General features: G+C 45.1%; 3 protein-coding genes across 4 annotated transcripts in view; 2 read left to right on the forward strand and 1 right to left on the reverse strand.

The window, feature by feature from the left end:
• The window catches only part of LOC124132135 (neurobeachin-like protein 1), an 89,002-nt gene that overhangs the window by 35,151 nt on the left and 27,761 nt on the right, over positions 1 to 26,090 (reverse strand). For both annotated transcript variants that reach the window (XM_048382117.1, XM_048382118.1), the window contains 14 exons: positions 20,355 to 20,474; positions 18,800 to 19,094; positions 17,884 to 17,966; positions 17,628 to 17,717; positions 17,071 to 17,236; positions 16,575 to 16,708; positions 15,818 to 15,974; positions 15,273 to 15,375; positions 12,835 to 12,988; positions 11,963 to 12,121; positions 11,476 to 11,635; positions 10,995 to 11,083; positions 3,863 to 4,588; positions 996 to 1,128 (listed from right to left, as the gene is read on the reverse strand). In XM_048382117.1, coding sequence (XP_048238074.1) covers positions 996 to 1,128; positions 3,863 to 4,588; positions 10,995 to 11,083; positions 11,476 to 11,635; positions 11,963 to 12,121; positions 12,835 to 12,988; positions 15,273 to 15,375; positions 15,818 to 15,974; positions 16,575 to 16,708; positions 17,071 to 17,236; positions 17,628 to 17,717; positions 17,884 to 17,966; positions 18,800 to 19,094; positions 20,355 to 20,474 — 2,569 coding nt within the window. The remainder of the gene's footprint in view (positions 1 to 995; positions 1,129 to 3,862; positions 4,589 to 10,994; positions 11,084 to 11,475; positions 11,636 to 11,962; positions 12,122 to 12,834; positions 12,989 to 15,272; positions 15,376 to 15,817; positions 15,975 to 16,574; positions 16,709 to 17,070; positions 17,237 to 17,627; positions 17,718 to 17,883; positions 17,967 to 18,799; positions 19,095 to 20,354; positions 20,475 to 26,090) is intronic.
• On the forward strand, positions 4,812 to 7,387 carry LOC124127153. The gene has a single exon (XM_046490604.2). It carries the CDS (start codon positions 5,270 to 5,272, stop codon positions 6,734 to 6,736), a length of 1,467 nt encoding a protein of 488 aa, XP_046346560.2. The 5' UTR covers positions 4,812 to 5,269; the 3' UTR covers positions 6,737 to 7,387.
• LOC125372364 lies at positions 7,410 to 10,759 on the forward strand. The gene has a single exon (XM_048382119.1). The coding sequence runs from the start codon at positions 8,371 to 8,373 to the stop codon at positions 9,343 to 9,345; it is 975 nt and encodes a 324-aa protein (XP_048238076.1). The 5' UTR covers positions 7,410 to 8,370; the 3' UTR covers positions 9,346 to 10,759.

Consider the following 26,090-nt stretch of genomic DNA (forward strand, 5'->3'; position numbering starts at 1 on the left):
TGCCAGAGGTACATGAGATAACACAGTATAATACCCTACCCATATCCTTGATATCAGAGGTACATGAGATACGCAGTATAATACCCTACCCAAATCCTTGATGCCAGAGGTACATGAGATAACACAGTATAATACCCTACCCATATTCTTGATATCAGAGGTACATGAGATACGCAGTATAATACCCTACCCAAATCCTTGATGCCAGAGGTACATGAGATAACACAGTATAATGCCCTACCCATATCCTTGATATCAGAGGTACATGAGATTACACAGTATAATACCCTACCCATATCCTTGATGTCAGAGGTACATGAGATAACACAGTATAATACCCTACCCATATCCTTGATATCAGAGGTACATGAGATTACACAGTATAATACCCTACCCAAATCCTTGATGTCAGAGGTACATGAGATTACACAGTATAATCCCTACCCATATCCTTGATGTCAGAGGTACATGAGATTACACAGTATAATACCCTACCCATATCCTTGATGTCAGAGGTACATGAGATTACACAGTATAATACCCTACCCATATCCTTGATGCCAGAGGTACATGAGATAACACAGTATAATACCCTACCCATATCCTTGATGCCAGAGGTACATGAGATAACACAGCATAATACCCTACCCATATCCTTGATCATGTTGATGCCAGAGGTACATGAAATAACACAGTGTAATACTCTACCCATATCCTTGATGCCAGAGGTACATGAGATAACACAGTGTAATACCCTACCCAAATCCTTGATGTCAGAGGTACAGAAGTTAACACAGTAAAATGCCCTACCCATATCCTCAATCAGATATCCCTGCCTATATAGATCGATGCCCATGATATCACTGGACTGTCTGGACCAGACTCCATTATTTACAGACTGCCATCATATAGCTGCAATATTGCTGATTGCGGTGTTAAACAACAAACAAACAAACAAACAGAGGTACATGATACAACACAGTATAATGCCCTACCCGTATCCTTGATGTCAGAGGTACATGAGTGTAGCATCATCTCCAGTAGACGCCTCTTCAGCTCATGTTTTGGACGGACTAGAATGTGAGTATCACAGATGTGGTCTATACAGGCAAACACCTCACCCCGATCCTACAAACAGACCATGTGTTGCACTGGTGTCATCAGGACAGGACAAAAACTGGGATGAAAACAATCCGTTAACATTTCTATATGGGACTCCGACATGAATAAACATGAAACATGCATCTGCACAGTGTCATCAGCTAGCTACTCAATAACCATCCAAGGTAATCATGGTCAAAGGGAATTTTTCTTCATTTTCATTGCATTCAATGTTACTAAACTATTTCAAAGTTATTAATGGAAAACGGATAATTATTTAGACCCAAGCTTAAATACTAAGCTCCAAAATCTTTTTTGTATTACTGTTTAAGGTCACATGAACTTAACAGATAGAACTAAGAAAACAGTCCTCAGTTCTGATGAGTTTTCTTGATAACTATTTTATGCAAGTTTTGTCTCATATCCTTTTTTGTGGTTTACAGATTTTTTTTTCTATCCAATTAACATAATTAAATTGTGAAGCTCAATTTCTTTTATTTTATTCATCAAGAAGTTGTGTTGGTTAGTACGTTTATTTGGAAAACATAAATGCTAATCGTAATATGCTGATACTGTTAAAAGTGCAGGATGCTGAGTAGTTTCACAGTCACATATTTAAGTACTTACATTGTGAAGGTATTGTTGTCTTCACAATATGTTGTAGTTTCCACAGACAAAATCCAATGTATTTTATACTGAGAGGCAATGAAAACGCAATCCAATTTTCAAACGTGAATTTTATTAACATAAGAAAATTTCAAAGCTTGTATTAAGTATATTAGCAAAGACTGATCACGATAGAGAAATTCTGCATAAAGCAGTGTTGAATATCATCAGTTCCAACCCCATTTACAGGAGAGAAATTGAACAGACCCTCAGTATCTGGTGTGTCCATCTTGAGCACGAACACAAGCTTGCAAACGCCTTGGCATGTAATCACATAAACGACAGATGAAATGAGCCGGGATTGCATTCCAGTGATACTACAATGCCTGAGTGAGCTCAGCAACATTGAGGGGCGGAATCTGCTGTCGTCTCACACGCCTACCAAGTTCGTCCCACAGGTGCTCAATTGGGTTCATGTCTGGTGACCTTGAGGGCCACTGCATGACCTCCACGTTGTTTCTCTGAAGAAAATTCCGTGTCAGGATGGCAGTATGGGGCCTAGCATTGTCATGCTGAAACACTAGCCGGTTTCCACCATGCTGTCTTAAGAGAGGGAGAAGAACTGGCTGTAGAACAGTATCCACGTAACGTCGTGCCGTCAAGTTACCTTGCACAATAACAAGCTGTGATTTAAACACAGCATTTATGGCTCCCCAAACCATTACTCCTCCACCACCAAAGCGATCTCGTTCAATAACACAAGGTCGCACATAACGTTCACCTTGACATCCGTACACCCGGAGCCGTCCATCTGGGAAAGAGACGTTAAAGCAAGACTCATCAGAGAAAACAACATTCCTCCAACCGACGTTGCCCAGAAAACCACCTGCTGCAGCCCATCGCTGTCGTTGAAGTCTGTGATTATGCGTTAAGATCTGACCTTGGTACGGTCGACATGACCGTATCCCTGCTGCAGCAAGACGTCGACGCACAGTTCGACTGCTGATGGATCTTCCTCTGCTTCCGATAGTGTTGTTAGCAGTCTGTACAGCTGTCTGAAATTGACGTCTGAGGTGTTGCATGACAATATAGCGATCCTGACGTCCTGTTGTCACCCGTTGAACGCCTGGGCGTGGCCGATCCTCCACCCTGCCTGTGACTTGGTAGCGCCTTCTGAGACGACTGACAGTTGATGGATGGACATTAAAGTGTTGTGCAACGTCAGTGTGTGGAGTGCCAGCTCGCAGCATTCCAATGGCCTGGTGTCGCTGATCTTGGGTTAACCGTGTGGCATGGTGCATATGGACACCAGTTTCAAATCATGATGTGATTTTATAGTGTACTGTTTGCATGCAATTCAAAATTCATGTCGTGCACGTGCATTTCGGACTGCAAGCTGAAGATGTGTTTTGGCGTTTTGTTCAGGATGGTGTTCACACAACCAAACATGTCTGTACACATGACGACAGAAGGCAATTATCACGCTAAGTAACATTTTTCAATAACTAATCACTTTGTTTTCTCCTCTGTTACTATTCTATGATAAAAAATGCTGATTGCGTTTTCATTGCCTCTCAGTATATTAATCATATAAGTCAGTAGTTACTATAATGAATTATATAATGTTGTATGATTTTTGTAGTTGTATCGTTTGATTTTCTTATGCATCAAAGATGGAAATGTCAGGCTAAAAAAAAAAATCAAACTATTTTCATCTTATTTTCTGAATGTGGCTTTTGGCTTTGGATAGTTAAATCTATTAACCAATAATATACAGAAAGTGTCTCCTAGTGTCTCTTAGTGCCTCCAAGATGTGATGAAATGTGAGCATATCAAGTGAAAAGTAAAATTTTCAAAACCATCCCAAAAATACTTGAAAATAAAAATCCTTGAACTGACATGGGTCATGGGAAGGCCAATTTTTTTTTCACAAACATGTTGAATGTAAGTTTGATGACTTGTTACAGATGTAAAATAACGTCTGGATATCCAGTGACATGATTGGTTGGTCAGATTCCTGAAACAGAAGTATTTTCATGTTTGCCATTCATCTCCTGACCAGCAGCAGGCTAAACAATACTTTACACAAATGGGATTCATGTGGACACACTGCACACAATCACCACTACAATGAAGAATACAAAACCTGGCTCACCCTCCAGACATTTTTGTCTGATCCATCGATCCCCTTCCACATGATGGTGAGGTGGATGATGAGCACGTTCTGACACAGCTCCTCTGTCTGCTCCACCGCATCCCGCACATAGATCTTCTGTATACCAAGATTATCCAGTGCACGCTGAAAATTCTCCGCCTGAGCAACAGACTCTCTCCGACAATCATTTCCACCCTCCTGCGCGAGGTCAGGTATACTCTCACTAAGAGACATGCTGCTTTGACTTTGAGACAAAGAATCCCTGTGATCTGCTGCACGTTGTCCAATAGCACTTAAATCTTCTACACTTGTACTTGAACTCCGACTCATCGACCTTGACCTTTCCTCTTCGGACATATTCAAATCGTCGAAACGTTGTGACTGGATGAACAAAGGAGTCATTGGGGTTCGGGAATTTCCTTGTTCAGAATATGCACTGTTGTTAGAAATGTCCAATGCATCTGGTCGAAGAGCACTCTCCCTAATCTGACTAGAACAACGTCTTTGGGCTAAGTCGCCATTCATGAAATTGCTGTTTGCAGCACCTCCAGGTGCCTCATCCCTAACCTCTGACACCTGGAGAACAGGGTTGACCATCTGTGAGATGTTCCCACTGTTGCCCGTCAGCGGCTCTTGTATCAGCAGCCTAGCAATGGTGTCCTGCCAACAAAGTTGCTTAGCAAATCCCTTAGCTGCCCCAGGTTTTGAGACAAGTATTGATAGAAGCTGGAAAGACAAAAGTTCCATCATTAGCCTTAAATATAAACACTGAAATGCAAAGTTGTTTTTCATTATATTCACAACAAACATGTTATTATATTATGGGCTCACATTCCTAGTAACAATGAAACAGTTTTTACTGATTTATGTACAAGATTGTGAACACAAAAGATTCTCATATGTAACAGGCACTTTGGTTTGAGTACTCCACAGGGATCTTTAATTATTACTTAGATATTGAGTTGAGTTTATAATGGCAATAGCAAGGGTTACGTCATCGAATGTTATGCATTACATGCACCATACCATATGATATTTTTCTATAATTTTTATTGCCCATTACGAATGTTTAATTCAATAAGCTAACCTGTGCTATACAGATGTGACTGTTAGTCATCAGGTAATATACTCCAATGGGTGTTTATTTGTAGTTAAGTCGGCTTGGGAACCCGAGCAATTCACAATCATATTCCGTTTCTCTCACACGCCCAACTTAATCATGCCTAGCGCATGCGCAGTCAGCTGTCAGCAATTCCTTTGTTCAGCTCACAACACATGGTTCAATCAAGCGCGTTTCCTAATGGTCGGATCTTGACTGAACTTTATGCCATATTTCCGGTTTCTCAACGAAGTACCTACGTAGTAACGAAGTAACCGTCACATACAGTAACGTCTCGTAACAGTACTATGGCCCCTCGTCGAAAACGTATTTCGACTTGCGAAGCTGCCATCGATGTAAACAACCAAGATGGCCGACCGGCCGTATCAACACGACTTCGGTCTAATTCTTCGAACGTCCGCAGGAGATACCAGTCAATTAATCCAGACTCGGCGGCTACCGAACATTCTCACGACCCTTCCAACTGGTACGTTGCAGAACTCCGAGAGCGCATCGCCAGGGACATCGGTATTTTACACCTGCCAAATTCTATGTCACGAGGTCAACTCATTCAGTTCTACTCAAAGAATGTGCCAGCGAACATACGGCCACTACCTGCCTCCCGGACTTCAGCTACAAGCCAAGTCAGACAAGAGTTTCGAAACATTCCTAATTCAGTGGATATTCGCGATGTCGGAGAACCTAACGAAATTCCAAACGAAGCACCGAGAACGACTCCGCCTATGACGTCACCAAGTGTCATGGCTGCGCCCACACAGCCTGACTTGCAGAGTTTAGTCGCGACTGTTCAAGCGCTTCAACAGTCAGTGGAAACTATCACAAGAGTTTTGCTGCCTCACCATACTCAGTCGTCACCTTCCGCCACCGACACAACGACAAGTCCCTCCATTCTGCCGCAGCAATCAACCGCCAGAGAAGAAATTAGAATAAACGGGAAATTCACCCTGTCAACTGCAATTGCCAACCATGCCGCCACCGCTACGCAACCACTGGACCCCAACACACTGCCAAGACTGGAGACAGCGTCTGCACATCTCAGGCAACAGATTCACGAGGGTAGGGACATTAATTTGGCTCTGTTACTAATTCCGGATGATGTTCATTGTGGCCCACGTAGCATTCAGATAGGCGATGGTCAATTACATCTCAAAACTCCCAGTGACAAGAGACTTCAGAAAGTGTTGGGTATCAGAGACTTCCTCAAAGCATTTGAAAGGTTCAAAAAGATAATGATGGAGAAATTCCCCAACAGGTCAGCAGAGTTGGACGAATATCAAGGCATTATTATTGGACTAAGTAACGAGACGGACGACAATGCGTTCTACACTTATCACAAGATGTTCTCTGCACAAGCGGCAGCTGCCATTGAACTATTAAATCGACCAGTATACTGGGGCAGACTGGACCGAGAACTCTATATAAAGATTTTTACGTCCAGGAAAGCCAATGCATGCCAGTGGTGCGGCGAATTAAGTCACACATCAGAATTCTGCCCGTTGTCACTTAATGACCAAATGAAATCATCCCTGGTACCCAGGAAGCCGCAGCAGATACGGACGAACAATTTCGACGGTACAGACGCCCATGGACGAGCCATCATCTTCCATCAGGGACAATCCATCTGCAATAATTACAATGACAGAGGATGCAGCCATCAACATTGCAGGTTCATGCACGTGTGCCTAATATGCAAGAGGACTCATCCGAAATTTCAATGTCGCACAGACAAGACGTCCAAGAAGTCGGACAAATGACTTGAAGCCAGACCATCTCCTGTTAATATTGAAACACTTAGAGCTACTTTAGCCAAGCATCCAGACCAAAACATGACAGCATATCTCATCCTCGGTTTCCAAGAAGGTTTCTACACAGGAATTAAGAACCCACCAACCGTCACACGAGTATGTCGAAACTTGCTATCAACCCGAGGACCCCTCAACGTAAATATGGTGACGAAACTGATACATGAAGAGAAGGACAAAGGTTACCTTATGGGTCCATTCCACACAAGTCCCTTTCCTCTGCAGCGAGTTAGTCCCATAGGATTGGTTGAGGGCAAATATTCAAAAAAATTACGACTTATAGTAGATATGTCAGCTCCACATGAAGACCAAGATAATCCAAGTCTCAACTCTTTGATTGATAAAGAAGAATATTCCTTGAAGTACGTTAAAGTCGATGATGCCATATCATGCATTAGACAGCTAGGTAGAGGAACATTCATGTGCAAAACGGATGTTACAGATGCCTTCAAACTTATCCCAATTCACCCCTCATTGTGGCATCTGCACGGTATCAAATGGCAAGGAGAATATTTTTACTACACACGATTGGTGTTTGGCTGCAGATCCAGTCCAAAAATCTTTGATACCCTCGCTGCAGCAGTGTGTTGGATAGCCAAACAGTGTTATCATATTGACTATATATTACACCTGCTAGATGACTTTATCTGCTTCAATAAGACTTTGGAACAAGGACAGAGAACCATGTCGTCTCTTTTGAAAATGTTTGGTGACCTAGGCATCCCTCTCTCTCAACCAAAAACAGTTGGCCCCACGACTTGCTTGGTGTACCTCGGTATCACCCTAGACTCCATCAAGATGGAAGCTAGACTGCCCATGGAGAAGATAGACAGATTGACGACCATCATCCACTCCTTACTACAACAGAGTGAAGTCACCAAACGAGACTTGCTGGTAGTACTGGGACACATGAACTTCGCAATGCAAGTGGTGAAACCAGGACGTACCTTTATCGGCTACCTTCTGCAATTGGCACATTCAGTTCCAGACCTAAAGAACAGGGTACAGTTAAATCAAGAATGTCGACTCGACTTCACCATGTGGATTTGTTTCCTCGAACAATGGAATGGAGTGTCCCTTTTCACAGCTGACAGGATCGATGCTCCAGACTTCCTGCTATACACAGACGCAGCAGGAGCCATAGGTTATGGCGCATATTATCAGCGAAAGTGGTTTGCCTCTAAGTGGCCTGGGCGTCTGTTCACACTGGTAGCAGACGACATGTCTATAGCCCTGATGGAGTTATACCCGATTGTTATGGCAGCAGAGGTCTGGGGAAAAGAATGGGCTAAGAAATCAGTTAGATTTTATTGTGATAACAAAGCCACAGTGGACATCATCAATAAGGGCAGATCCAAATCTCCGGGTATCATGAGGTTCCTGAGGAAGTTAACGCTCACCTCAGCTAAATTCAATTTCATGTGCAGCGCGAGGCATGTCCCAGGGAAACACAACCATATCAGTGATGCTTTGTCTCGATTACAGATAGCCAGATTCAGACGCCTAGCTCCTCAAGCCTGTCGCCACCCAACTGCGTGTCCTCCTATGGAAGAATTGATGTTTCCGAGAACACTACCAACTACAGCATGGCAGACAACGAGTTAGACAACCTGTGGGCATCAGCAGTCTCCCATCGTACATATGAAGTCTACCAAGCAGGGTTCAAGGCCTATGCCCTCTTCATCGCAACATGTAGCAGTATATGGAGTTCATCACTTCCTCCCATATCGGAAGAATTGCTACTCAGATTCGTGGCACACTGTCATAAACATCAAAACCTCAGGTATGCAACAATAAAGACATACCTATGCGGTGTGAGGTTTATGTATCTCAAAGCGGGAGTGCCGAACCCTTGGACTCTGGGCAACCTGACAAGGCTGCATACCATAGTAGGTGCTGTGAAGAGACAGCAAGGCTGTGCAGTATATGTTCGGTTGCCCATAACAAGCTCTATACTTACCAAGTTGTGTCACCTTTTAGACCAAGGTGTCTTCACCTCCTCACTCAATATTATGCTGAAAGCAGTGTGTTGCCTGGCCTTTTTCGCATTCCTCAGATGCGGGGAATTTACGTGTGATAGATTCAGCCCGCATGTCAATTTGTGTTTCAATTCAGTGGTGTTTGCCAGCGATTTGTCATCCCTTATACTCACCTTACAATCTTCGAAAACTGATCCATTTCGCAAAGGTGTGAACATTGTGCTGCATCGGATGAATACTGCCATCTGTCCAGTACACAATATGCTGACCTACATGTATCACAGGAAACAATCTGGAACTTCCCCTCATGACCCTTTGTTTGTGTCACCCAGTGGTAGTGCCTTATCCAGGAAGTTCTTTATTCAGTGCCTCAAAACCTTATTAAGTATGGCTGGATACGATGACAAAGCCTACAACGGACATTCATTCAGAATAGGAGCAGCAACATCAGCTGCAAGTAAAGGCGTGCCCGATCACATGATTCAGACATTGGGTAGATGGACCTCAACGTGTTACACTCGTTATATCAGGACGTCCCAAGTCTCCATACGTGAAGCTCAGATAGCGATGGCACAGAAGTGACCAGCTTCAATAGGATTAAACAAAACTGGAACTCTGTAACTTTTTATCATGTTCTCTTGTTTATGTCTTACGGCCTAATTACTTTTGGGGATTCTCATCAACTCAATTTCACAATTATCATTAATAATAATATGGGCAATCTATCCGCTCTATCAGAGGGCAATTCAGGCGGATACTATTCCCCCTGCAAGTAATTTAACATTCATCTCTTTTTTGTTTTTTCATCATTCGTCTACTCTGCCAGGTACTCCTGGCGCTCGGGAGCAAGTCTTGGGGTGCGCGACTCCTACTTGTATTACTTGGCAGAGGTACAGCCCGCCGATCGGGTATATTTCTTCACCGTCCATTGTTCGTATACTCAGCCAAGTCTCAGTACGCTCAAACAGTATGGAGTGCGCTACTCCGATATTAGAGACTTGGCTGAAGTTAGTCTTCCATGTACTATGTTTATGTGTCATGTATATATGTATATACCGAGAATCCCCATATGCCAAAAATTTAATAAATGTTGTTCTTTTATATGTTGTCGTGTTGTTATTGACATTATAAATTATTACTTAGATATTGAGTTGAGTTTATAATGGCAATAGCAAGGGTTACGTCATCGAATGTTATGCATTACATGCACCATACCATATGATATTTTTCTATAATTTTTATTGCCCATTACGAATGTTTAATTCAATAAGCTAACCTGTGCTATACAGATGTGACTGTTAGTCATCAGGTAATATACTCCAATGGGTGTTTATTTGTAGTTAAGTCGGCTTGGGAACCCGAGCAATTCACAATCATATTCCGTTTCTCTCACACGCCCAACTTAATCATGCCTAGCGCATGCGCAGTCAGCTGTCAGCAATTCCTTTGTTCAGCTCACAACACATGGTTCAATCAAGCGCGTTTCCTAATGGTCGGATCTTGACTGAACCCACCACCTCCCTCACCACCACCTTAGTGTATTTCTGCAATATAAGCTGAATCCGGGATTCTCATCAATTCAATTTCACAATTATCATTAATAATAATATGGGCAATCTATCCGCTCTATCAGAGGGCAATTCAGGCGGATACTATTCCCCCTGCAAGTAATTTAACATTCATCTCTTTTTTGTTTTTTCATCATTCGTCTACTCTGCCAGGTACTCCTGGCGCTCGGGAGCAAGTCTTGGGGTGCGCGACTCCTACTTGTATTACTTGGCAGAGGTACAGCCCGCCGATCGGGTATATTTCTTCACCGTCCATTGTTCGTATACTCAGCCAAGTCTCAGTACGCTCAAACAGTATGGAGTGCGCTACTCCGATATTAGAGACTTGGCTGAAGTTAGTCTTCCATGTACTATGTTTATGTGTCATGTATATATGTATATACCGAGAATCCCCATATGCCAAAAATTTAATAAATGTTGTTCTTTTATATGTTGTCGTGTTGTTATTGACATTATAAATGCAATCTAATTGCACAGTCAGTTTCATTTTCATCACATTTTGCAGCTGAAAATATAAGGAAAATAAATTTCTCAAATCTTTGACCTGGGTTAAATCGTTATGCCTCTCTGTGACGTGAAGTTTTACGCCTAACAAGTTGTCTATTATTATCAACATTTAGTCCACTTGGATACGCCAAGGTGTCTGGAGTGACCACCACTGACCTGTCTACTGGCCTCCAGCTTGATGTCCAGCCCACTGTTGTGGATGAGGGTCAGGATGGACAGGATAGCATTGTAAGTCTGACTGGTTTCTGAAACAAGGGAACACAGCAAGTGATAGGGTCTGAAAGGGCATTAAGCAGCTCCATCACGTTTGAAATCATCGTAATGTGTTTTGCGCTTAGCTTCTAAAAATGCTTGAAACTTCTGCCCATCCAGATTTAATTATTTCATATTTATAACGTTTGTGAGTGCATGTTGTTTAACATCCCACTCAGTAATAATATGTTGTCATGTAAATAATCCAGTCTAGGTCACACATTGTGACTAACAATCTTTACATTTGTTGACCCTTGCCACAAGCATGATTTTCGGCAGACTTATTCTGCTCCAGAAACTCAATACGGTTCACACCTGCTCAAAAAGAAGGTTGGCAAGCAGGCTCATATATCAAACACTGCCATACTAGCTACATGACACTCACCGACAAATGCCACCTGCTCCACAAATCTCCTGATCATTGGAACAGAGAGATCATAGCCCTGCATGAGAGATATCAGTCCAAGATGGCCACAGTCAGACAGACGAAGACGCTGTTTGGATTTCTCATATACTCTGTCTGACCTTAGAAGAATGTGTAAAACCTAAAAAGAAAATACATTTCTGTGATACCTATAGACAAGTACCTAAGTATGACAAGCAGCGAAGGTAAATCACTTTGATACCTTGACTCTAAAAGGCAAATCTTTTCAAAAATAGGCATTTCATTACATTTATTTCTTGGATGGATCAGAATACTTATACAACGAATGAAATGATCTCTCTACACAACACAGCAGTGCCTGGAATGGGCCATTCTCTCACTATAAATATCAATGTTTAGTAAAAGCGTAAGGAAAATATGAAACTGAAACAGCAAGGTGTTGTTTAAATACCATATGGTGGCATTCTATGGATATTGCAACTCGTACCTTGACAATTTTCTCGTAGTATATGACAGAGTAGTTCTTGTAGGTCAGCAGGACGTAAAGCATCTCCGCCATCTCGGGCTCGAACAGCAGCAGGTACAGCTGGTCATGCTTCTTCCGACTCTCAAGTAGGGATAGGAACACGTCCAGACACTCACAGATCTGCAGGCAGACCCACGTTGGAAGGTCAGTAAATACATTCACTTAGACCCGTGAAGATCCGGGGTAGAATAGGTCTTCAGCCACCCATGCTTGACATAAAAGGGGAGTTTGCTTGTCGTAAGAGGCGACTAAAGGGATTGGGTGGTCAGGCTCGCTGACATGGTTTAAGCATGTCATCGATCCCAATTGCATGGATTGATGCTCATGATATCAATCACTGGATTGTCTGGTCCAGACTTGACAATTTATACACCGCCATCATATAGCTGGAATATTGCTGAGTGTGGCGTAAAACAACAAACCAACCAACATTCAATTACAGACCAGACAAATGATCTGATAAGATCATTCTCAATTTTAAGCCAATCATCTCATGAACAGTATGAGGCTAATATTCTTTAAAAACCTGATTCACTACAGGTGTCAAATTGAAAAATGGCATGTATTCGATTACAAAAAGTCATAAGGCGGATATCAGAAAATCTTTAAACTGGAAGCTGCCTATTCATGCATCAACAATAACCTGGGTCTACAACACAATCTCAGTCATACAGCTGTGTTACTGTCACATATTACACCTGTAGCTATGGTTGATGAGGGAAACAAGGCCCTTGTGATGGAGAATTACTGAAATAGTTTAAAATATTTCCGTGGAACATCAAACAAACAGCTTTAGTGATCAGCCAAGACATCAACAAGGACAGTGAACAAACCAGGTTTTCCTCTCTGACCACAGTAAGGAAGCTGATCATCTGTGCCAACTCCTCCACGGTGATGTCCTTGATGATGTAGAACTTGATGAGGTTAAAGAGGGACACCCTGATGGTCTTGCTGTCCTCCTCAGACAGACCACTGGTCAGACTGGAGCTGGAAGGGGGACAAACTCATGTAGCCTGTGTGGACAGGACAGTTTAGTACACAGTTTGGTTTGGCTTCTGTCAATCTTAAAAGTAATTTGTGAAGATGTTAGTTGACAGTGAATGTATTTCCCACTCACTGCTTCCCTACTGACGGACACCCCGCGATCTGAGAGCTTTGTCGAAGAACTGAATCTGAATGAAGCCTCAGGAGTAAGTAGATCTTGCTTGATGCCGGAGTCACAAATATTCCAGCCATAGCGTGGCCTGTAAATATTCAAATCTGGGCAGGGCAAACAAGTGGTTGACAGTACGAGCAAGAAACAACTGGACAAACATAACACATAGCCTAATCAGCCAGGTTAGCTCCCATGACAAGGGGTACAGGGGACCTGCCCCTGGATCCAACAGAGGTCCTCAGGAGAGGATAATTCTATCTGACACTGCCTGTCTGACAACATCTATCTAACTGCTTCTCTGGCACTGCCTGTCTGAAACCAACTGTCTGACACCGCCTGATGGACATTGCCTTTCTGACACTGCCTGTCTGACACCGCCTGTCTGAAACCAACTGTCTGACACCGCCTGTCTGACACTGCCTGTCTTACACTGACTGATACTGCCTGTCTTACACTGCCTGACACCGCCTGTCTGACACAGACTGATACCGCCTGTTTGACACTGACTGACACCACCTGTCTGACACTGACTGATACTGCCTGTCTTACACTGCCTGTCTTACACTGCCTGGCACCGCCTGTCTGACACTGACTGTCTGACACAGACTGATACCACCTGTCTGACACTGCCTGACACCACCTGTCTTACACTGACTGATACTGCCTGTCTTACACTGACTGACACCACCTGTCTGACACTGACTGACACCACCTGTCTTACACTGACTGACACTGCCTGTCTGACATTGACTGACACCACCTGTCTGACACTGTCTGACACTGACTGACACTGCCTGTCTGACATTGACTGACACCACCTGTCTTACACTGACTGTCTTACACTGACTGACACCACCTGTCTGACACTGACTGACACCACCTGTCTGACACTGCCTGTCTGACACTGACTGACACCACCTGTCTGACACTGACTGACACTGACTGTCTGACACTGACTGACACCACCTGTCTTACACTGACTGACACCACCTGTCTTACACTGACTGATACTGCCTGTCTTACACTGACTGACACCACCTGCCTGACACTGACTGACACTGCCTGTCTGACACTGACTGACACCACCTGTCTGACACTGACTGACACCACCTGTCTTACACTGACTGACACCACCTGTCTTACACTGACTGACACCGCCTGTCTTACACTGACTGACACCACCTGTCTGACACTGACTGACACCACCTGTCTTACACTGACTGACACCACCTGTTTTACACTGACTGACACCACCTGTCTGACACTGACTGACACCACCTGTCTTACACTGACTGACACCACCTGTCTTACACTGACTGACACCACCTGTCTGACACTGACTGACACCGCCTGTCTTACACTGACTGACACCACCTGTCTTACACTGACTGACACCACCTGTCTTACACTGCCTGTCTGACACTGCCTGTCTTACACTGCCTGACTCCGCCTGTCTGACACTGCCTGATACCGCCTGTCTGACACTGACTGACTGACACCACCTGTCTGACACTGACTGTCTGACACCGCCTGTCTGACACTAACCGTCTGACACCGCCTGTCTGAGACTGACACCGACTGTCTGACCCTGACTGACACCAGCTGTCTGACACCGCCTGTCTGAGACTGATACCACCTGTCTGACACCGACTGTCTGACCCTGACTGACACTGCCTGTCTGACACCGCCTGTCTGACACTGCCTGTCTGACCCTGACTGACACTGCCTGTCTGACCCTGACTGACACTGCCTGTCTGACACCGCCTGTCTGACACCGACTGTCTGACACCGACTGTCTGACCCTGACTGACACTGCCTGTCTGACACCTCCTGTCTGATACCGCCTGTCTGACACCGCCTGTCTGACACTGACTGACACTGCCTGTCTGACCCTGACTGACACTGCCTGTCTGACCCTGACTGACACTGCCTGTCTGACACCGCCTGTCTGAGCCTGATACCGCCTGTCTGAGACTGATACCGCCTGTCTGACACCGACTGTCTGATACCGCCTGTCTGACACTGACTTTCTGACACTGCCTGTCTGACACCGCCTGTCTGACACTGACTTTCTGACACTGACTGAGACTGCCTGTCTGACACCACCTGTCTCACCTGTAGTATGTTCTGATGATGTCCAGGATGTACTGCACTCCATACTTCTTCCTGAAGTACTTGCGGTCATCCTTGATGATGGTGGACAGGTACTGAATGTGACCTGTACATATGACAAAGATATATTCATGTTCTCAGGGTGTGCTCACATTAACAAGACACAGTTATCGAAATTATATACTGACTCATGAGTATCACATTATGTAAAAGAACAACCTCAAAACATTATTGCCCAAGAGTGAGAACCAATTGTTTTAATGCCTGGTAGCATCAAAATTTATTTCATCTTTGCATAATAGCTAAGGGCTCTAAATGTACCTCATTCTTACGCATACTGCCACATATTACTAGCATAGTCATATCTTAGTCACTGACTTTGGATCTTTCATATCATTTAATAGCAAAATGTCATTCAAACGAAACATACAAAGTACTTTGAAGGTTTAATAAAAATGACATAAGTGTAACGAGACAATGGAACAAACATACATTATTGTGTACGGTCATTTGTTTGTAATTATCTAAACATTTATTTGCCTCCTCACCTATCCTGACTGGGAAGTCACTGTTGCTCCACACACGGAAGTCGAACAACACAAACTGGTAGAGATGCTGCAGCAGAGTCTTGTTGAATGAGGCACAGGACTCCACTAGGAGCTGGACAGCCATCAGGACATTCACATCCACCAGCTTCTGGTCCACCTGGCAGAATACAACACAGACCATAATAACACAACCTAGGTTCCCATAATAGATCCTGGACTGCCGTAATGCACCAAGACCGTCACAACACAACCCAGCTAACATAGCACAATCCACGTAATAACACAACCAAGACTGTCACAACACAACCCAGCTAACATAGCATAATCCATGTCATAACACAACCCAGACCGTCACAACACAACCCAGCTAACATAGCCAAATCCACGTCATAACACAACCCAGAGAGTCATAACACAACCAAGACTTTCATTACACAACTCAGACCATCATAACACAACCCAGATTGTCAATGTCATAATCAAGACTTTCCGACACAACCACAAACCCATACAGATTCTGGACTGCCATTACGCAGCCCAGAATGTCACAACCTGACCCAACTGACATTCCACAAGCCACGCTGTCATAACACAACCCTGACTATCACAGTCTACTATATGTGATAAATATACCAACAGCTTCCTCTTTGAGGATCTTTTCAAATCCTTTGAGGGTCTATCTGTGCTGTGTGAGGATAATGTAGTCTTCATCTCAGACTGGTCTTCACAAAAAAGTGTCCATCCAATGACAACTAACCTTCTGCAGCAGCGCTCCCACAGTGGCTGCTCCGTGGGTCCTGATGAAGGTGTCCTGGTTCATCATCTTCGTCTGGAGCATGTTCCGCAGCAGGTTCAGGAAGGCAGCAACCTGGTTCTGCTCCAGCTTTGTGTCTGATAACAGACCGGTGAAGCAATGAGACTCTATTACCTTGATGTACAACTTAGGATGACGTAGGTTTATAGTCCCAGAGGTATTTACATTGTGAAGATTGGACACTTCCTATCCCTAGGACTTTTAATTTACACATTTTAGGTGTTTATTCATACTGAAAACCTGCACCAAATCATCTTAAAATCAACCACATGTGGTACTTGATTAACCCTTATAAAAGGTTGATTCAAGGTGTGTCTAAGATTGACCACAGGTATAAAATACAAATGTCATGGATGGACTAATGGACAAAGTATGTACATGTATGTGGAAAACTCATTGGCATCACAAAATGAAACAAACTTTTCCTCAAAAGCATTACCAGCATAAGAGCTACTGGGCACAATGACCCAGTCATCAGTTTCTTCAGACACTGAGCTATCTGGGGAGATGGTGTCCGTGCTGTCCTGGCGGGACGGAGACGACTTGTCCACCTGCTCCAACAGTGGGAAGAGGACCTGGATGCCTCCTATACAGTTGATCACATCCTGTGCACAGAAAATCATGATGTACTTTGAGTTTATTCTCAGCAGCCATTGTGACTGATTGGTCCACAGTTAAGTCCAGTGACACCACTCTTCCCAAAGCAAGGATACTGGGACTAGTGGCGTAATGATTCACTGAGGATTTGATGCATCGCATCCCGATATTCTGCCACAATATAAATGACTGACTTAAAACTTTATGTTGCTTGGCAATATCTCGTAGCAACTCCATGCTATAAGCATCGAATCATGTGGTGGTGAAGGACTCACTGAGAACCTCCTCTGCCCTAGAGAGGTCAGATGCTGGCTACTGAGAAGCTTGATCCATGTTTGTTTACCACATGCATTCCCTGTCACTTTATACAAGGGCTGGTAATCTCAAACTGACAATTACCTTGATGTCCCATGTGATGCATCTCTGTCCGGTGAATTGGCCATGATTTTGATACGGTGACAAATCAACGCACACATTTTCTTTGCATGCCTACAATGAGATGACATCATAAAATTAATGAAACATATTTCACTCTCCATAAAGTTACATCAATACTGATTTTTTTACCATGTTTACTTGGTTGATAGTTTTATAACGATTTTACTCAGTTTTGGAGAACATCTGATTAACAACTACGTCCTTAAAGTATCCTTACCTTCCCATTATAGTGAACAACAAGCTTTGTGAGGAGGTCTGAAACTTCCGGGTCCTCACTGAAGATATTCATGTGATTTGGTCCTACAAAAAACAGAAACATAGTATTAAATTTGTGAATCAACAACATAACATTGAAAGTTGACAATAATAGAAAAATCTAGATACTTGTTATATTTGTACACTTATCCTGCATTACCATGATTACTCCTTAATGCATCGACTGCTTGTTCTTGACAGAAAGAAGACCTGTGTGAGGTATTGCTGAAGAAGAAGTTGTTCCAACTGGTTGTGTTCTTAATGGCATCACGAATCATCACATTACTGCTGTCATTCAGAGAGAACAGTCACCTGTTTTGAGCTCTCAGCTTTATCCATTGCAATCCTTTGCGTGTTATAACAACACTTGTTTCATGTGAATTATATCCTTCCTATGGTTTGTGTCGTCATATATTACATAGGATTGTTACCATTGCATTAATATTTAATGCTTGATCTCACAGGGAAAGTGTCCCAAACCAGGCTCAGGGTGAACCATGCAATAGGTAAAATTAATACAGGCTCAACATCCTTTCTAAGAGGCAAACCACTAATAATATCAGAGAGGTGAAGTGGAGTTCCATCAGTGTATCAAAACAAAATGATCCTGTCCAAACTTTTTTTAATCTGAAAGGTCTTTCCAAAGTAGTTCACAACCATTATCACACCAGTGTTATCAACATGTAACCCTAACATGACAATCCATGTTCTCATGACCTTCCCAAACTCACAGTTTTACACAACCATGAACATGTCATATTTCTTCCCGGGATACCTTCCCTGAAACTAAATTATACAAGAGAGGTACCAATCATTAATGTTTACAGCACATAATGGAATAAGAATTCTTTGATCTGAAAATCTTCAATGCCCTTTACCTTGAGAAAACAAAGTTCGAACTTGTCCTGGTTGCAGGGCATCATGGAACACACAGATGGATCCGATCTGTCCGTGGATGGAGATGGGAGGTCCCAGCACCTCGTCCTGCTTGCCCCCAGGAATGCTGTCAATGCCAGGCTGATGCGAGCTGGACCGTGTGGCACTTTGGAAGAGGGACTTGAGTGCCGACTGCTTCTTGTGATCTCCAGAGTGTCCATCTGCCTGCGACATGTCCATGAGGATGTCCATGGCACTCCGCAGTCCCGGGGATCCGATACGAGAGTAGTTGAAAGACTGGGAGGGATATCATACAACTGTACAATCAGTGGGATCTTCCACTAGTACTATTGCTCTAAAACTATGATCACTACATACACCTCTAAGAATTACTCCACCATGACATTTTAGAATACTGCATTCTGATTTGTCCGCCAGTGGTATCCAATCTACGTTAAAAATGATTTGGATGATGACTTCATTACCACAAAAGAAAAAAATTATTCAGAAGCAGAAGCATTTTAAATTCTGATGTTTCTTCATTAAATTTCTCAAAGAACCTGTTGTGGTCGTACATTGTTTACAGCAAGTATGGCAACATGTTAAAGGCAGAAAATTTGAGAAACAAATACTTAGAGAGTACATTCAGGGTATGAAACTCCCAAAAATTTCAGCCAGACCACAGGACTGGCTGGCTGAAATACTTGCCAGCCCTGACCAAAACCTGCCTGCCCACTATAATCATATGTTTCTCAGGATAAGCTAACGGGATTTCTTTTTGGTTACATTTTATCATTCATCTTTACATGTGAATTGATGATTATCATCGGGAAATATTTAGAATATTGTCACATATGAAAAATAACCCGACCGTCGGGCAGGGGGGATTTGAAAATCTGGCAGCCCGAGTTGAAATCAACCCGTCTCGGACGGTCGGGCAGGCAGGTATTTCGAACACTGGTACATTGTAAAATTCTGTAACATCAACATGGCCTGACTTTAGTTGCTGCTCTATCACATATTGTGATGTCATGTCTACCACATCTGATTGCTTAGACTGCAGAACACTATGATGTCATAACAGTGGTGTCTACTCCAGAACAAAACATTACAGGGGTCGCTTCAATTTCTCTCAGGCTGTCAGTTTGAGTAATGCTCACAGATTATCTGTCTATGTGATTTTATTGTCTCAATGAAATGGTTCAAGTAGTATGGTGAAAATATATAACAAACATTTATGCGATTAAAATCAATCTTCACTGATCCCTGAATTTGTCCTTACAACCTACTTAAATTTGGAGTGTGTGTTTCAGTTTAGAGCTTTTGAAAGTAGATTTGATACCTGTAAATTTTTAAAACTTCAAGCTATTGTGTTTGATTTCAAATCAAGTTTACAGGTATCGAATTTACATTCAAAGTCTCTATATTGAAAACACAATAGGGTTTATCTCCTACTGACTGATATTTAGTAACTTGGTGATATGTTTTGGGAAATTGGTTTATAGGTCCTTCGACCCAAAGATAAATAAAAGTAGAAAAAAGTTTGCCTATACTTACCTCCGAGAGGCTTGGAAACTTGAGTTGTGTGCTGAGCTTCTGTTTGCCATCTATATACACTGTAAGCTGACTTTGAGTAAACGGCCGCCGTGAGCTGGTGTGCACGATGTCCACACAATGCTGGAAAGCGTAAGTTAGAATGATATGTCTTGTATAAAACTATAGAGTGCTAATACACAGCACTGTTATACCTGAGTGAGTTATCTCTTTGAGTGAGTGAGTGAGTGAGTTGGGTTTAACGCCGCTTTTAACAGTATTCAAGTTATATCGCGGCGTGTCAGCTTAATGTGGGAGGAAAGCCCGAAGTGATGCAGGTCTCAGACGTTTACCACTTCGGTGAATCCCACGAGCACGGGTATGGTGCTGACAAACCTAGAAACATAATCGGGGCGAACCGGGATTCGAACCCACAATCATAGGTTTCTGGCGTGCCAAAGGGACGCAACTCTGCACAGCGAATCGCGGCACCTTAGACGACTGGGCCACCCGTGCCCCCTTATCTCTTTGAAAGGTGTTCAGTTATAACATACCATGCCTGTTTAGTTATGGAGGAAAGCCTTAAGCTTCCACTTTGGAGAAGCCCATGACCATGGGTAAGATGCTATAAACTATTTTTATCTTACTGCCATGTCAGAATGATGAGATCTGATTGGTTCACATGATCTTGATAAAATACTATGTATTTCACCTGGGAGGGAAAATTATTTCTGAGCAGGAGAATGTATCCCTTATACCCTGCTTCAAAGCAAAAAGCCACATGCTTTTTAAAAGTCAATGAAAGCTAAGTGACAGCACATGTTAACCTCAGCTCAATCAAACAGCTTCTTTCTATCAATTTTGAATTTGTTTCAATTTTTTTACAGTGGCAGCTAGAAACATGTGGGCTCATAGTACAAAACATAACGCGGGACACATACAACCACACATACCCCTGGTGATACTGCTACAACTCATGACCATCTGGGATAAGAAATTAACATCCAGTGGACCCTGGCATCTAAGGAGAGGGGGATTTGAACCACAGACCTGATCCAGAGTCAGCTTGTCCACATGACAACAAGGTTAACCCTGTCAGCATGGACGCAATGCTGAGAGTGAGTTAAAATGTCATGTCACAATCGCAACATTCATAACCAAGGCAACACAGATTATTGCAATTTTGTAGAATTTTCCTATTCGGAATATTCTATAAGTAATACGTTACCACTGTTATACCGAGGCTGTTGTCTCCCACAACTGCTGCTATAGCAAAATCTACCACAGAGATCTCAATTACCTCATGCAGCACGTGCGTAGCCACCTAGCTGCCATGTGACACCCTTCACTCTTGTCTCCTGCGAGAGCAAGTGCTCGGGGGACGGACGGGCGGGCAGCAGCCCAGTGGTAACGTATTACTTATAGAATATTCCGAATAGGAAAATTCTACAAATTACATTAAGTAATACGTTACCACTGTTATACCGAGGCTGACTACCACAGTAGGCGGTGGGGAGCACCTACAACCCGAATCCTGACTGCTAGCGTTCCTTCCGACCAGCGGAAGTAAACACCAAGGCGGAAGCACTCGATGCGCATGCACCTAGCTAGGCGTTACCCTATAGGAATACCAAAGCACTGTCAAGCGCATACCGTAAGGCTCAATCGTCAATGCCAAAACGATTGGTGACTCCAAACGGCCCCACTGGATAGGTATTTCATCGCCGCAGCGGATGAGAACACTGTATCCGCGTGAGCTAAATCTTAGATCAGGTTAAACAGTCGAAAAGAGGGAAATTAATTTCCTTCAGACCGTATATCCCAGAGCAAGCCTACTTAAAGTATGCATTAGGCGCGTGACCTAATTCCAGTATTCGTAAGCATGTATCGCAAGGTTGGAATACACGACAGACAATTAAATGCATAATTGTCAAAATACAAATAAGGACAAAACACACAAAAAGCTGCCTCACCTGTGGTGTGAGTGCGCTGGTTTGCAGGACCCCCACTCCTGTACCCACGGCGTGGGAACATTGGAGACGACCCAGATTGACCACCGTGCAAGGACTGACGACTGCGGAGTTTGGAATTGCGCTGGACACACCCCCTAGATGACCGCTTGTGCCGCGATCAGCGGCCCAAGACAGTGCACCCCCTCCACGTCTTCATCAGAAACCTTTCTGAGGTAATGATTGGCAAAAACCGAGTCAGAACGCCAGTAACAACCTCGTAATATTCTGTGAACAGAGATATTCGAGTGTAGGGCAAATGTTGCCGCTAGCGCCCTGATCTCGTGCGGGTTTGACCCCGCTACCGGTAACCCCCGAGACCGGTACGCCAGATTGATGACAGAACGAAGCCACAACGCAATCGAGTTGCGAGTTATGTCAACCGTGCGATTAGGGTTACACGATATGAACAGACGGTCACGCCCTTGTCTACGTTCATTCGAAGCCTTAAGATAATACTTAAGGGCCCTAACCGGACACAGCGCTCTGTCCTCAGTATCAGCAGGATGTAAGATTTCTTTGAGGGATCTTACAGTGAATTCTCTCTCCGTTTGCCCGACTCTCTGATTCTTGGCGACGAAGCCCATGAGCAGGCCCAGGCGGACCGCTCCTTCGTCACCCCTATCGAATCGTACCTTGGCGACATCGAGTGCATGAATTTCGGATACACGTGCCGCCGTGGCAAAGGAGAGGAGAAATGCTGTTTTCCAAGTCACATGCCGGAACGAAGCACTATGCAAGGGTTCATACGGAGCTTCCGTGAGTGATTGCAACACTAGGGAAAGATCCCAGGCCGGTGCCCGAAGGCGGCCCTTCTTAAGATCGTGCTGTTTGAAACCCTTGATAATACCCCGTATCACCGGCTCTTTGGAGAGACTGGTACCCATAGCAACGTCCCGTACCGTAGCAACGGACGAGACATAGTTGGCAATGGAACCCCCGGAGAGTTTCCGGGTCTCTCGCAAGTGAGACATGAAACGAGCAATATCCTGCACAGATACCTTATCTGGCGAATGAATGTGATGTTTACAACACCACTTCGTGAAAATAACCCAACGTGCATTATACACCTTCTGGGTAGAATCACGATGCATACTAACGTATGCCCGAGACGCCCGGCGAGAAAAACCTTTACTCCTCAGACGCTCGGTGACAACATCCACGCGTGCAGATTGAACTGCCCTGCGTTTGGATGAAGCTGACGGGTGTGAGGGTGGATCAAGAGATCCGGTCTCACAGGCAGTGGGAGTGGCGACTGCGTGACCTGGGTCAGCAAGTCGGGGTACCACGATCTGTTCGGCCACATGGGCGCGATCAGTAACATTCGACAGCGAACTCCTCGAAGCCGGCTTAGAATGTGTGGTATCAACGCTGTCGGCGGGTAAGCATAAGCGTCCAAGCCCGTCCAGTTTAAAGCGAGAGCATCGTGATCGATGGCCCTCGGGTCCGGGACTGGTGATACAAACAACGGGAGTTGATTGTTGAACCGTGTTGCGAACAGGTCGACCATCGGACGACCCAAACGTTCGCACAGCCACTGAAACACCACTGGGTTCAGCATCCACTCTGTGGGGCTCGGATCCTGAGGCCTCGATAGAGCATCGGCCAGTACGTTCCGCACACCTGGGATGTGACGGGCGCGTATCTGGCACGGGACACTGTCCACCAGAGCGTAAAACTCGAACGTGAGATCGAGTAGCGAGTGACTGTGGGTTCCCCCCAGTTTGTTCACATAGGACACTACCGTCGTGTTGTCGGTCGCCAGCATGAGCCGGGCGTCGACGAGACGATGCTTCCAGTGATTGACTGCGTTGATCACTGCCTTGAACTCGAGACAATTGATGTGAAGACCTAGTTCGTCTACGCACCACAGCCCCGAGCTCACCTCCCCCTCTAGATGGGCGCCCCAGCCCACTAGAGAGGCGTCTGTATACAGGTTCAACGTGGCCCGGTAGGGCCGCATAGAGACTCCTGATAAGACATTGTAAGGGAGCGTCCACCACTCCAGATGCGGTCGGAGCCGATCCGGGAGGGCGACGGTCGCACTGTTCACCTCCGTTGCTAACAACTGGATTAAAAACCGTTGCAGCGGGCGGAGTTGGAGACGACCCCGTTCGGTGCAGTCCTGGGCTGATACAAGTAGCCCTAACAGCTGTTCCCAAAAGTGAACAGTCTGTTGCACCGCTAAGACTTTGGCAATCATCGCCTGAATTTTGTGCCACCGGTCTGGGGGGACAAATAGGCGATGGGACACCGTGTTGAACCGACCTCCGATGAACTGCAAGTTCTGAGAAGGGGTTAACTCGCTCTTGGGGAGATTGACAATCCACCCCAATTGCTCCAAGAGCCGACGTGCGAAAACGAGATGGCGTGACAGGGTGTCCGACATTCGATTTGCTACTAGCGAGTCGTCCAGGTACGCGAAGTACCGGACACCCCTCCGGTGGAGGAACCCCACTATGGGGGTGGTTAACCGGGTGAACAGCCAGGGAGCGGATGAAAGACCGAATGGGAGTACAACCCACTCGTAGTGCCTGCCTTGAAAGACAAACCTGAGATACTTCTGATGATCCGAGTGAATCGGAACATGCAGATAAGCATCCTTCAGGTCGATCGAAGCTAGCCAGTCGGCCGGCATGATCAGTGCTTTCAGGTCCGTCAAGCTCAACATTCTGAACTTGGGCGGATTGCGCAGGTAGAACTCGTTGAACGATTTCAAGTTGTGAATCATTCTGAGTTCGGCACTGTCCTTCTTGGGAACGAGAAATATCCTGGAGTAAAACCCCGGTGTTATTTCTGGTAGAGCTAACTCCCGAACTGCCCTCTTCTCCACCAACCTGCCGATGGCATCGGCGAGGAAGGGAAGATCGGTTTCCGAATAGAAACCTGCCGACGGGGCAACGGTGAGCGGCGGATTCGCTATGAGATCGAGCCGATAGCCGTACCGAATCGTGTTGACCACCCACGGGTCGTCGAACACTTGTTCCCAATTCTCCCAGTAAGTCTGGAGTCTGGCTCCCACTGGGGAAAGAGAGGGGGGCCGGACGGGCTGCGGCAGGCGCAACTGTCCAGGGCCAAGTGACTCGGGTTCGCCTACGGGCCAACCGAAGTTGGCGCTGTCGGCATACGAACCCCTCCAATGAGAGTCACCTGGAGGGGCCCTTGCCGTCCTTAGACGACTTGGGCTTCCCCCAGTTCCCCTTCTTCCCGCGAAAGGGCTGCTGAGAACCCTTACCGGAGCCCTCAGAGCGGGGCTTCTTCCCGGAGGAAGAAGGACCCGACCCCTTAGGCCTGCCGGACGCAGCATCCTGGGGCGCGCTCCGCTTCGGAGCGGCACCCAGGCGCCTATGCAAGGACCCCACAAGATCCAGTGTGTGCCGAGAGGCCTCGGCAGACACAGCGGCCTGTTGTTCCTTCAGAACCCCAGGGATCTTGTTATTAAACAGGGTCCGAGCAGACCAAGGCTGCGAAAGGAGCACCTCCTGATTAGCAGCGTCCAACCCTGAAGCAACCAGATACGACTGGCGCCGAAGAAAATGGCACGTGCCGGAAACAAAGGCCGAAGCCCCGGCAACGTACTCCAGGGAAGCATTCAAACCGAGCAAACAGTTGTAAATGCGCTGGTCTCGGTCCGTGGGAGAACCTTCGACCAGACTGGCCGCTGCAGCCAGGTATGTGTCTCCGTGAGACATTGCCAGCATGGAGTGTCGAGCGAGGGTGTCCAGCTGTTGCAAGGTACCTTGTGGTACCG

The sequence above is a fragment of the Haliotis rufescens genome, unplaced genomic scaffold, assembly GCF_023055435.1.
Source record: "Haliotis rufescens isolate VD_foot unplaced genomic scaffold, xgHalRufe1.0.p SCAF_4, whole genome shotgun sequence".
NCBI lineage: Eukaryota > Metazoa > Mollusca > Gastropoda > Lepetellida > Haliotidae > Haliotis > Haliotis rufescens.

Bases quoted from the DNA above. Each gene is read 5' to 3' on its own strand.
- LOC125372364 (XM_048382119.1), top strand. From the start codon at position 8,371: ATGGCAGACAACGAGTTAGACAACCTGTGGGCATCAGCAGTCTCCCAT.
- LOC124127153 (XM_046490604.2), top strand. From the start codon at position 5,270: ATGGCCCCTCGTCGAAAACGTATTTCGACTTGCGAAGCTGCCATCGAT.